This window comes from Oenanthe melanoleuca, chromosome 13 (genome assembly GCF_029582105.1).
Source record: "Oenanthe melanoleuca isolate GR-GAL-2019-014 chromosome 13, OMel1.0, whole genome shotgun sequence".
Lineage (NCBI taxonomy): Eukaryota > Metazoa > Chordata > Aves > Passeriformes > Muscicapidae > Oenanthe > Oenanthe melanoleuca.
This window is the reverse complement of record NC_079347.1, coordinates 18,390,286-18,403,727: the sequence shown is the minus strand read 5'-3', so window position 1 is coordinate 18,403,727 and position 13,442 is coordinate 18,390,286. Positions and strand designations below refer to the sequence as shown.

The 13,442-nt window shown below is 55.5% G+C and overlaps 2 protein-coding genes across 2 annotated transcripts; both read right to left on the bottom strand.

Annotated features, from left to right (window-relative positions):
- Positions 1-2,551: 2,551 nt before the first annotated feature.
- On the bottom strand, positions 2,552-7,752 carry LOC130258575 (protocadherin alpha-13-like). Its single transcript, XM_056502057.1, has one exon. The coding sequence runs from the start codon at positions 5,218-5,220 to the stop codon at positions 2,614-2,616; it is 2,607 nt and encodes an 868-aa protein (XP_056358032.1). The 5' UTR covers positions 5,221-7,752; the 3' UTR covers positions 2,552-2,613.
- LOC130258950 (protocadherin alpha-6-like) lies at positions 5,355-13,191 on the bottom strand. The gene is made up of 2 exons (XM_056502701.1): positions 10,470-13,191; positions 5,355-5,657 (listed from the first exon to the last, which is right to left on the bottom strand). Exons 1-2 carry the CDS (start codon positions 13,104-13,106, stop codon positions 5,355-5,357), a joined length of 2,940 nt encoding a protein of 979 aa, XP_056358676.1. The 5' UTR covers positions 13,107-13,191.
- Positions 13,192-13,442: the final 251 nt, after the last annotated feature.

Sequence of the window (13,442 nt, the reverse complement as noted above, 5' to 3'; positions counted from 1 at the left end):
AGCATATTTTCTTTTAATATAATCAGAAATTTCTGGAGAAGATGAATGGGGAAAATGACCCACATTCTGCAAAAGCATCTAAATCACTGAACATCACAAAGCTTCTTCATGCACTTTTATTACACATGAGGTTGGAGAGACCCTGCATATCTAAGGATGTTCTCCAACATCAACCACAGATTAGAGAAGACTAGAAAAAACCACCCCTCATACTGATGGTCAACTGATGGAAACTCTGCTACCTGACAGCTGCCAAAATTCAGAAGTCTGCATTTCATCCACTGTTAACAAATCATTGCCAATGCAAAAAAATAAAAAATTTTAAAAGATGGAAGTTTTTGCTAAATGGAGATAAAAAAACTACAAGAACCCGTTCCACTATATCAAAATGCCAGGTCTGGCAATTTCTTGATTCTGGACAGAACTTTTCCCACTCCCTATCAAGACAAGAGCAGAGATGTAAACAAGGAGAGCTTCACAAAAGGCTGAGCAAGCAAGACTGATACTTGGAAATGCTCTTGTTTCATCAACACCTTATTTTGAAAAGCAAGTGCTCCAGGTATGTATGTATCGAAGAAATCCTCACATCTGGCAGGAAGAGCATGGAGAATACTAAGGATACACAGGACATCAGGAGGTACCCTGATTAATCAGACAGGCAAAGCCAAGGGACAGGTATCTTTAAAAGGTTTTCCAATGGAATCCTCTATCCCAAGCTCTGGGAAATGAATCTCCAGCTGAGCAGTTGGAGCTTTCTTCCCCAATGACAGCGCTTATTCTACACAGCATCTCCATTTCCTCAGAAAAGAAACTTCTCCACTCAAAGTCACCCTCCCCATGACAGAGGGCCCAAGCAATACTCCATGCCACTCAGAGAATTGCAGCTGCAGCAGCCAAAGTACTCCAACACAACAGCTTGGCCCAGCAATAAAACCCACTCAGAGCACGATCCAGGCCTTCACATACAACCACCTTCCATTGCAATTTGCACAAATATCTTATGAAGGGATGCAAAACCACAGAATACCTTGCAGAATGTCTTCCTGAAATTCACCCTAAATGTTCTATGCTTTTCCAGGAATCTCATATGGAACTGAAGTGTTCTCAAAACAGAATTACACATGAGAGGTGTTTAAAATTCTGCGATCAGAGTAACAGCTCTGATCCTGGTCCAGCTTAATTTGGTTTTGAGAGAACCACACCAAATGCTGAAGCATGAACACAGTCACTATATCAATTGTGGGGGAGAATTTCTATGATAATATCAGAGCTGGGCTGCTCTGGAAGGTTTCAGTGGTTGTGCAGGTATCAGGTTGCTCATGACAAAGGGACATCCCATTTCTACTGAGGCTGATACTGCAAGTTCTCAAGTTGGAGAAATGTGGCACACAGATTATACCCTCCTCCTCCTCATTACATCCTCTTGTAAATCCCACTTGACAAGGAGAAAGAAGTCACTGTCTCAAAACCAAGAGATGAGGAAGCTGCTATAGACGTGAATATCTGCACAGGAACTCCAGCAAGCTGAATTCCTACCCTCCAAATATGCCTTTCTCAAAAGAGGAGGGAAGTGGTTCATCAAACAATATTCAGCATTGCATTTCTTCTTAACCTCACATTTTGTAAAATAATGATGTATGAGCAGAAATTATTTCCTCTGGAGGGAGATATTCATTGCCTCCAAGAAAGTTATGGACATTTCAACACCACACAGCACCTCAAGGTTCACAAAGCCTCCAACTCCAGACCTTAGAGCCTGGCAAATGATCCCAGGCAGAAGCACTGCGTGTGCCTCCTGCCTCACAGATTTCTCTAAGTATCCTTCATTCATCACTCTGGGACATGAGCTCTAAAGACAACCACACCATCACTCATTCCTGTCTTAAGACATGGCCCATGGCCTTCCCAATGAATCCACCTTCCATAGGTAACTCTTCCCGTTCCACAAGGTCACATAAAACAAAAAAAAATCCGTGCCTTACTCTGCCATTGCCACACTCAAATAAACGTGCTACAGTTTCCTTCTTGTAAACGAAGGAAGAAAGATGCAAGGAAAAAGATGACAATAAAAGCCCATGCTGCCTCTCCTACATTCTTAATGAGTCTGATGACAGAACCTAAAGGCAGAACTCTTGATTCCAGAGGCAGCCAAAAAATTTGAAGTGCCAATTATAACTTTGTGTCATATCTCTTCAAGGAAAATGAAAGAGAACAGGTTTCAATAAGAATCCAGATCAAATACCAACATGGTCACAAGTCAGCAAAGGCATTTAGTCAATCCAAATTGATTGGGAGACTGCTACCACTACACCGTGTTTTGTATTCTTGCACCAAGCTCACACTGAAACACCACACACAAAAAAGCAAGAAAGTTGCCTGCAAAGCTGTAACCTCTCTGAAATAGGCAATGATTTAATTCTAGGGTACAACTCCTGCCCAACTCAGCTGGGGGTGATGAGTCTCAGCGGTGCTGTGACACCTTATCCCTACTTGCACATCACAGAAATTGCAAAATCAGGATACGACACGGCTGAAGACGGAAATATCTCCTTAACACCCTTAAACACCCACTGCCCTTAGACTGCGAGGGCGGAGCCTCGCTACAAGAAGGAACTACCCAGGGGGCGGGAGAGAACGAGTAGAGGAGAAGAGAGGCAGAGGAGGAGAGGGGAAGAGAATGAGCAAGGCAGTGGCACTGACCGTGTCGAGGAGAGCGGAGGGCTCCGGCTGCGTGTCCTTGGGCGCGGGGCCGGGCGGCGGCGGAGGGAAGTTGGGGCTGAAAACCATGAGGTCGCTCTTGGGCGCGCCGTCCGCCACGCACAGGCTGCGGCTGTGGCGCTGCGAGTAGGACCAGCTGCCCACTTCGCTGGCGCACACGAGCGTCGTGGGCCCGGGCGCCGAGAGCACGGCCGCCCGCGGCGCCCAGCGCGACGCCCCGTAGAGCACCAGCGCCAGCAGGAAGAGGCTGGACACGGCGCAGATGGCCACCACCAGCCACACGTTGGTGGCCGCGCTGGCCGCAGCGGCGCTGAGCTCCACGGCCGCCGCCGACCGCGAGCCTGACGCCGCCGCCGCCGCCGCCGCCGCCGAGGATCCCGCGGCCGCGGCCAGCGCCGCCTCGGCGGGCTCGAGCAGCGAGACGCTGAGCGTGGCCGTGGCCGAGCGCGCCGGCTCGCCGTGGTCGCGCACGACGATGAGCAGCCTGTGGCGAGGGCCGTCCGCCTCGTCGAGCGGGCGCGCCGTGCTCACCTCGCCGCTGTAGAGCCCCACGCGGAACGGGCCCTTGCCGCGCGGCTCCCACAGCTCGTAGCGCAGCCACGCGTTGTAGCCCGAGTCGGCGTCCACGGCGCGGATCTTGGCCAGCACCTGGCCCGCCGGCGCCCCCCACGCCGCCCACGCCCACAGCGTGCCCGAGCCCGAGCCCGGCCCCGACAACGCCCCCGCCTCCGCCGCCGCCGCCGCTGTCTCGGCCGCCACGGCGCCCGCCTCCGCCGCCGAGCCCGCGGGCGGCAGCAGCGCCGGCGCGTTGTCGTTCTCGTCCAGCACGAAGAGCTGCACCGTGGCGTTGCCGCAGAGCGGCGGCTCCCCCGCGTCCACCGCGCGCACCTCGAACTGCAGCACCTGCAGCTGCTCGTAGTCCAAGGGCTGCAGCGCCCACAGGCGCCCGCTCTCCGCGTCCAGCGCCACGTAGCTCGACGCCGCCCGCCAGCCGCTCCAAGGCGCGGCCCCGCCGCCGCCCGCGCCGCCCTCCCACAGCGAGTAGCTGACGCGCCCGTTGCCCGCCTCGTCCGGGTCCCGCGCCCACAGCCGCGCCAGCTCCGCGCCCGCCGCGTTGTTCTCCCGCGCCAGCACCGTGTACACGGCCTGCGCGAACGCGGGCGCGTTGTCGTTCACGTCCGACACCGGCAGCCGCAGCCCGCGGCTGGCGCGCAGCGCCGGCGCCCCGCCGTCCTCCGCACGCACCTCCACCTCGTACTCCGACACCCGCTCCCGGTCCAGCGCCTCGCGCAGCACCAGCGAGTACGAGCCCGCGAACGTCGCCTCCAGCCCGAACGGCAGCGCCGGCCACACCCAGCAGCGCACGCGCCCGTTCGCCCCCGAGTCTCGGTCCGACACGCTCAGCAGGGCCACCACCGTCCCCACCGACGCGTCCTCCGACACCGGCACCGACAGCGACGTCACCCACACCTCCGGCGCGTTGTCGTTCACGTCCAGCACCTCCAGCACCACCTTGCAGTGACCCGACAGCGGAGGTGTACCCTTATCCGTCGCTTCGATTTGTATCTCATATGAAGGAGTATCTTCATAGTCCACCATACCCGCCAGATGAATTTCACCCGTCCTCGCATTTAAAAGGAAAATGTTTACTCCTTTTTCCGGAAAAGTATTGCTCACACTAAATGCCAATTCACCGTTACTTCCCAAATCCGGATCCGTTGCGTTCACCCGCGCCACAAGCGTCCCTACCTCAGCACTCTCGGGCAGCTGTACTTTATACACCGACTGGTTGAACTGGGGCGCGTTGTCGTTCGCATCCAGCACCGAGATCACCAGCTCCATCGTGCCTGTCAGAGGCGGCCGACCCCCGTCAGTCGCCGACAGCACCAACCGATGCACGGGAATCGTCTCGCGGTCCAGAGATTTCGTGAGTACAAGAAACAGAGATTCTCGGTATTCCTCACTCCGATGTAAATCCAGAGAAAAATGATCATTGGGGCTGAGTGTGTAGGAGAGCTGCGCGTTCGCTCCGATATCCGCATCCGACGCGCCCTCCAGCGGGAAACGAGACCCCGGCACAGATGATTCCGCGATGCTGAGGTTTTTTCGGGCGGCGGGGAAGACGGGGGCATTGTCGTTGATGTCGGTGACCTCGAGCTGCACATGGAAGACGCGCAGCGGCCGCTCCAGCAGCACCTCCAGGCGCAGCGCGCACGGCGCGCTCTTGCCGCACAGCTCCTCGCGGTCGAGCCGCGAGCTCACCAGCAGCGCGCCGCTCGCCCCGCTCACCTCCACGCTCGCCCGCCGGCCCTGCGCCACCAGCCGCAGCCGCCGCGCCTCCGCCTCGCCCGCCTCCAGGCCCAGGTCCTGCGCCAGACGGCCCACCACCGTGCCGGCCTTGGCTTCCTCCGGCACCGAGTAGCGCACCTGCCCGCCCGCCAGCGCCCAGGCCGCCTGCAGCACCAGCAGCCGCAGCAGCGCGGCACAGCAGCGCTCCTCCATCCCTGCCGCCGCCGCTCTCGCCTCTGCCGCTCTGCCTGTGCCTGCCGGCCCCGGCCCGGGCCCCGCACGGCTCCCCGCCGCCGCCCGGAGCTCAGCAGCGGCTCTGCTGCCCGGCCCGCGCCGCCCCCCCGCGCTCACAGCCGGGCTCTCCGCCGCACCGGGGCGGAGCCGCCCACACGCCGTTCCTGAGCCTGCAGCGACACCGTGCGCTGCTCCGCCGCCCTACACTGCTCGCAATACCGGCCGCGCATCAGATCCGAGATGAGCATCTCTTCCAGGCGTGTCTTCCGACCCTGAATGTCTTTCATTTTATTATTGTTTTTTTTCCTTTTTCTCCTCCTTCGTCCTCCTGGTAACTCGCAAGTCTCTTCCGGCACCCAATTGCACAGCAATGCAGTCGCATCCTCCAACCCCTCTTCCATAGCATCAGGGGCACTCTGCGGAGTATTGTAATCGAGACGGAGGTTGTTGGGAATCAGCTCCGCCCAGCCATTAGAGTTAAGGTCAGTGAGTACTTTTCATCTCCTTTGCTGTTGTTTTCTTCGTTCTCGTTGCCATTTTTCATCTTTACTTACCTCCTTGTGTAATTCCTTTATAGCAATTCCTCCTTGCTTTTTTTTCTCTTATCTCATTCCTTTTATGTTCCCCGTTCTTACCTTCTCTTTTTCTGGGTAGAGACGTACCAACTAAGTCATGGCAGTAAACTCAACCGTCCTTCCGTCCTTCCCTATCATTTCTCTTTCCTCTTCTCCTTTTCCTCCTCTCTGTGCACATAGCATCATATGGCTGAGAAGAGCTCTCCTACATAACAACAGAGGTCGATACTATCGAGCCCACAGAGAGTTGTGCCTACATGGCTAATACAAAATATCTTCCCAGAATACTAAAAAAGCAATCACAGCTTCCAAATCCTCTTCCTATATCTCAGTGAAGAGCTATTCCTCTGCCTCATCTTCCACTTGTACAATGAATGTCAAGCTCTTGCTTCCCCTTTCAGGCAGGCATGCACTCTCACAACAACACATCAAGAACCTCGGTATCCATGGGCAGGTGTTCCCAGCAAACGCCTCGGTTCCATCAGCACGAACAGCCTGACACACAGCTGGACTGAAGCCATGAAGGTAACATCACAACATTTTCACTGAGAACATCCCCTTGACTCCAAACACAGCAACTCCACGAAATGGACTGTGCTCCTTCCTCCATCCCTGCTGGCTGTCACACACTCAGGGTGTGCCTGGAATCAGCAGCAAAAGAACAAGTGCAGACGGTGGTGCTGCGCTCATCCAAGAGAGTCAATTATTTGGTCAATACAAATTGAAAAGGAGTAAAAGTACATCTATCCTCAGGATTCATCAACTTTATGAGAGAGTGACTGACCTGTAGCATCATTGATTTGCTCTTCAAAAAAAATGCAATAATTTAAGAACATGAGTATTGATTTTAAATAATATTTTCAGTCAACACGATCCATTTTTCTGAACAAACTGAACAGAAACTAAAATTTCTGACATTTCCCGCAGGAACTGGACAGTGCACAGTGTGACTTATGCATTTCTATCACAGAAGAAGCAAGCAAGAACGCTTGAAATTTAAGGGCATTCTCTCAAAGTGAAACTTAGCTCAGTAGAGCACAGTAGACATCCCCCACACTGGTGGGAAATGGCCCAAATACCTGACACATGACAGCTGCCAACATTCAGCAGTCTGCAACTTATCCACTCTTACCAACACCATGCACATGTGAGAGAAATAAAACAAAACACAAGGATGGGCACGGTTGGAGAAAGGAGAGAAAGAATCCCTGAACATCTCACTCTTGCTTCATCTTCCCCATTCCCAAGGAAGAGATAACCAAGGAGAGGTTCAGGGGTGATTCAGCAGCATCATCCACATTTCGAAAAGCTTCTCTTTGTGCAACAACACTCCAAATCAACAGCAACTAATTGAAGGCAGAATGGCAGATATGTTCAAACAGCAATACCATGAAGAACAAGAGCACCATAAATTAAGCAGAATTTCTGGAGGTCCTGACAGAATCCTGGGCAAGCAGCTTTGTGTGCGGGACTCTTACAGAGATCTTCTACAGTAGATCTGCACCTCGTGCCATGGGAAATGGCATCTCCACATCTAAGGAAATGTTCTCGACTTTATCCCCAATGATGCAGACCATATTCTACCTAGAATCTCCATTCCAGTCATTCCAGACTGTTCTCTACTCATAGTCACTCTCCCTGTGATGCATTTCCAGATGCTACTCAGTGCCACTTGCAGGACCACTGCCAGAATACTCAGACACTGCTCCACCTTGACATCAAGCTCCAGCTGTAAACCCCACTGTGAGCATGATCCAGGCCTTTGCATATCCTCATCTTCCCCCATGATCAGCACTAGGAGTATAAAGAAGCCTGCACAGCCACCCACTGTCTAGCAAGCAGACTTTCCTGCTGCTTTTTGAGCTTCACCTGGAATGATTTTGCCTTTTCAACAACCTCACATGGAAATACAACCGAGTTGTATATGACTTGTACATTCCAGTTTTTTGAGATTCTGTGATGAGAGCTGTGAGGTCTAATCCCAGTCTAGGTGGATTTATTATTCAAGAGAACCACAACAAATGCCCATACACAACAGCAACAGAGATATCAGGTGGCTGGGAGAGTTTCTAGCACAGAACACCAGGGCTGTGCTGCTGTGCAGGGTTTCACGTGCACATACACGTATCTCAACACAGTGACAACAAGACAACATCCCACTGCTAGTGTGGCCACCATTGCAGGTTAAAACTAGAGGAAACTACCTTGGGCTCTTGAGTCCCAGAGGCAGGAGGTTGCATTTAGCAGTGTTTAATCATCTACAGTTGGGTTTGCGCTTTCTGGCCTGTCCTGAACCCTCACTACGTTTTAGAAACAATGTGGCACTCCATGGAAATTTTGCAATAACATCAAACAGACCAGTGCTTTTCAAGATACTTCTCAGTCTTCAACCAGAGGAACATACGCAGCACAAAAAGAAATTGCCCCTTTGTAACACTTAGCTCGAGGCATATTCCTCTGCCTGAAATCTTATGCTACTAAGCAAAGCAAGAAGATACCTCAAAAAATGAACATAGCAAATGTTCCTCCTGTTGTCCTTACTTTCTTTCTGACGCCATTGAAGAAACCAAAATGGGAAGTATATTCTTGAAGTTCTAGTTCATCTCGCAACAAATATTTTGCAGAGGGAAAAGAAAGGAGAAAGATTCCGAAAATAACCCTGACTCATATTACAAAGTTGGCAGATAGAAAGGGAAATAAAGTGGTACGAGGTGCCTGGGGGACAGTGACCACAATAGCCTGAGTGTTCTTGCACCCCTTCAAGCAAGCTCGGGTGGAAACTCTACACACTAGAAAGCAAAACCAAATAATTGTCTGCAAAACCGACACCACCGGGTATTTCTCAGGGCAATGGGCAGTGATCTCACTCAAAGGCAGAACCACACACCCAGACCAGCAAACCTCAGCCTCACACCCGAACTAATCCAAGAGCCCATACTACATCAATTTCCCACCCATGGCAGATGCAAAGGTGCTGTTGATATCCTTCAGATCCTGTCAGGCACTCAAGGACAAGGAGAGCAAGTCCAAGCATTCCCCTCGCACAACACCTTGAAACCGTGACCATGAAAAAGTTGTTCCATCAGACAACATTCAGCACTCTCCATCTCTCCAGCCCTTACCAACACATGACCTGCACCAGGCACGCAGCAGAAGAGACAGTCTCTGGTGGAGAGACTCGTAACTGCAAAGGACATTTTGGAGATTTCACTTTCAAACAGTGTCTCATTATCAGGAAGGCCTCCCAGTACAGACCCTTAGCACCTAGGAAAGCATCCTCAGCAAGAACACTCTGCTCCCATCCTGTCTCACCCTTTCCTGTACAAATTCTTCCCTGCCCCTCTCTGAGATGTGTTCCAAAGACAAATATATAATCTGGTTATTTTTCCTTACGACACGATCCATGGTCTCCCCAAGGATTTTCAGTTTCCCCACACAAGTCTTTCTGCTGCTCATGGTCACCCCTCCGGTCAGAAAAGGGCCAGGCCCTACTCTATACAACACATGACACTTTCCTTTCCAATCACAAGATTCAAAGTGACTATTGTTTATCCTTCCCAATAATGAAACACCATAAAAATCCACGGGTGGTATCATCAACACAGTGTATGGCAGATGCTCTCTCTGCTGCTACTGACACCTCATGTTTTCTAATGCTGCTCAAAGGGAATACTATTTCCAAAGCTGATGTTCGTACCTCTAAACAGCAATGGCATTGATTTTGTGCTCCAAGATAAGAACCAAAACTGTGGCGAGGACACCACTCTAACGCATGATTCTGCCTGTAAAGGAGAATATTCTTTGAGAATTGATGGGGAAAGGTGATTCTTTGAATTTGGGTGGGGAATATTTGTTTGTTTGTTCCTTCATTACAGAAGTGTAGATTTTCCCTCACAAACCCCTTTGAAGACTTGATTATTGATACGACAATGTAACTTTTGAAACAACATCAAAAAAGGACAATGTAAGTCACACGAGGTTTCAGGTCAGAATTGCAAATCCGTAGGAACGTCGGCAGTGGCAAAACAACTTATGAATTTCCCTTTTGAAGCACACATTCTTCTCCCTAAATACTTTATACTACTACTGAGAACAACATGATACTTACAAAATGATCATGGGAAGACCATAGGATATCTTTGCCACGACTACCCTATTTACCAATTGAGTCTCATAGCAGTAAACTTTTTTATTTTTATATTTACTTTTCATCTTGCATCATATTTTCACATGACCACAATTAAAGTGCAGGAGGGGAGATTTTAAGAAAAAGACAAACGAGTAACAGCACGGTAAAGAGCCTGCAAAGGTAGTGAGGTGGAATAGAGCGCCTGCGAGACTGTCACCAGCACAGCCTGGCTGTCTTAAACTCCTTCACCCAAAGCAAGTGAAAATGCTACACATGAGCACCAGAAGCACCTTGTCTCCAAATCTCACGCCTCTGGAAACCTCCTATTGCGCCGGACAGTAATTTAGTTCTAGAGCAGAACAATTCCCATCGACAGCACCAAACCTCAGCAGCCTATAGTAACTGCTCGAGGACGCTGCCACAGCTACACCCTGGACCCCTCCCAGAAAGAGACGGGGACTTGAGCAAGGACACGATGACAGATGCAAAGGTGTCATTGCCATCCCGAAACACACGCCAAGTACCCAGCTTGCATAAACCGTGGAAACCGAGCCCGCCTTCAAACAGCAGCTACCAAGGGAACGGTTGAGAAAGAGCAGAGAAGGGAAGGAAGAAAGGAAGGAAGGAGCACTGACCGTGTCGAGGAGAGCGGAGGGCTCCGGCTGCGTGTCCTTGGGCGCGGGGCCGGGCGGCGGCGGAGGGAAGTTGGGGCTGAAAACCATGAGGTCGCTCTTGGGCGCGCCGTCCGCCACGCACAGGCTGCGGCTGTGGCGCTGCGAGTAGGACCAGCTGCCCACTTCGCTGGCGCACACGAGCGTCGTGGGCCCGGGCGCCGAGAGCACGGCCGCCCGCGGCGCCCAGCGCGACGCCCCGTAGAGCACCAGCGCCAGCAGGAAGAGGCTGGACACGGCGCAGATGGCCACCACCAGCCACACGTTGGTGGCCGCGCTGGCCGCAGCGGCGCCGAGCTCCACGGCCGCCGCCGACCGCGAGCCTGACGCCGCCGCCGCCGCCGCCGCCGAGGATCCCGCGGCCGCGGCCAGCGCCGCCTCGGCGGGCTCGAGCAGCGAGACGCTGAGCGTGGCCGTGGCCGAGCGCGCCGGCTCGCCGTGGTCGCGCACGACGATGAGCAGCCTGTGGCGAGGGCCGTCCGCCTCGTCGAGCGGGCGCGCCGTGCTCACCTCGCCGCTGTAGAGCCCCACGCGGAACGGGCCCTTGCCGCGCGGCTCCCACAGCTCGTAGCGCAGCCACGCGTTGTAGCCCGAGTCGGCGTCCACGGCGCGGATCTTGGCCAGCACCTGGCCCGCCGGCGCCCCCCACGCCGCCCACGCCCACAGCGTGCCCGAGCCCGAGCCCGGCCCCGACAACGCCCCCGCCTCCGCCGCCGCCGCCGCCGCCGCTGTCTCGGCCGCCACGGCGCCCGCCTCCGCCGCCGAGCCCGCGGGCGGCAGCAGCGCCGGCGCGTTGTCGTTCTCGTCCAGCACGAAGAGCTGCACCGTGGCGTTGCCGCAGAGCGGCGGCTCCCCCGCGTCCACCGCGCGCACCTCGAACTGCAGCACCTGCAGCTGCTCGTAGTCCAAGGGCTGCAGCGCCCACAGGCGCCCGCTCTCCGCGTCCAGCGCCACGTAGCTCGACGCCGCCCGCCAGCCGCTCCAAGGCGCGGCCCCGCCGCCGCCCGCGCCGCCCTCCCACAGCGAGTAGCTGACGCGCCCGTTGCCCGCCTCGTCCGGGTCCCGCGCCCACAGCCGCGCCAGCTCCGCGCCCGCCGCGTTGTTCTCCCGCGCCAGCACCGTGTACACGGCCTGCGCGAACGCGGGCGCGTTGTCGTTCACGTCCGACACCGGCAGCCGCAGCCCGCGGCTGGCGCGCAGCGCCGGCGCCCCGCCGTCCTCCGCACGCACCTCCACCTCGTACTCCGACACCCGCTCCCGGTCCAGCGCCTCGCGCAGCACCAGCGAGTACGAGCCCGCGAACGTCGCCTCCAGCCCGAACGGCAGCGCCGGCCACACCCAGCAGCGCACGCGCCCGTTCGCCCCCGAGTCTCGGTCCGACACGCTCAGCAGGGCCACCACCGTCCCCACCGACGCGTCCTCCGACACCGGCACCGACAGCGACGTCACCCACACCTCCGGCGCGTTGTCGTTCACGTCCAGAATCTCCAGTTCCACACTGCAGTGACCTGACAGTGGGGGTGTTCCTTTGTCTGTTGCCTTAATATTTAGATCGTATAAATTAACTACCTCAAAGTCCAGGGCGCCCATCAATCTGATCTCCCCAGTGTTCGCATCAATGCTGAATAAATCGGAGGCAGAGGCAGGAACAACAGTATCGATTTCATATTTCACATCACTGTTAGTTCCTTCGTCCAGGTCCGTGGCATTCATACGCACAACTAGCGTGCCCTGTATGGCGTCCTCAGACAACTGTACATTATACACCGACTGGTTGAACTGGGGCGCGTTGTCGTTCGCATCCAGCACCGAGATCACCAGCTCCATGGTGCCTGTCAGAGACGGCCGACCCCCGTCAGTCGCCGTCAGCACCAACCGGTGCACGGGAATCGTCTCGCGGTCCAGAGATTTCGTGAGTACAAGAAACAAGGACTTACTGCGAGATTTAATGTTTTCTTCCTCGAGTGTAAAATGCTCGCTAGGGCTGAGTGTGTACGAGAGCTGCGCGTTCGCTCCGATATCCGCATCCGACGCGCCCTCCAGCGGGAAACGAGACCCCGGCAGGGTGGTCAGTTCAGCAATGCTGAGGTTTCTGCGGGCGGCGGGGAAGACGGGGGCATTGTCGTTGATGTCGGTGACCTCGAGCTGCACATGGAAGACGCGCAGCGGCCGCTCCAGCAGCACCTCCAGGCGCAGCGCGCACGGCGCGCTCTTGCCGCACAGCTCCTCGCGGTCGAGCCGCGAGCTCACCAGCAGCGCGCCGCTCGCCCCGCTCACCTCCACGCTCGCCCGCCGGCCCTGCGCCACCAGCCGCAGCCGCCGCGCCTCCGCCTCGCCCGCCTCCAGGCCCAGGTCCTGCGCCAGACGGCCCACCACCGTGCCGGCCTTGGCTTCCTCCGGCACCGAGTAGCGCACCTGCCCGCCCGCCAGCGCCCAGGCCGCCTGCAGCACCAGCAGCCGCAGCAGCGCGGCACAGCAGCGCTCCTCCATCCCTGCCGCCGCCGCTCTCGCCTCTGCCGCTCTGCCTGTGCCTGCCGGCCCCGGCCCGGGCCCCGCACGGCTCCCCGCCGCCGCCCGGAGCTCAGCAGCGGCTCTGCTGCCCGGCCCGCGCCGCCCCCCCGCGCTCACAGCCGGGCTCTCCGCCGCACCGGGGCGGAGCCGCCCACACGCCGTTCCTGAGCCTGCAGCGACACCGTGCGCTGCTCCGCCGCCCTAAACTGCTCGCAATACCAGCGGAGTATTTGACTCGAGATGAGCATCTCTTCCAGGAGTCTCTTCCGACCCTGATTATCTTTCATTTTATTCTTTGTACTTTTCTCTTTGCTC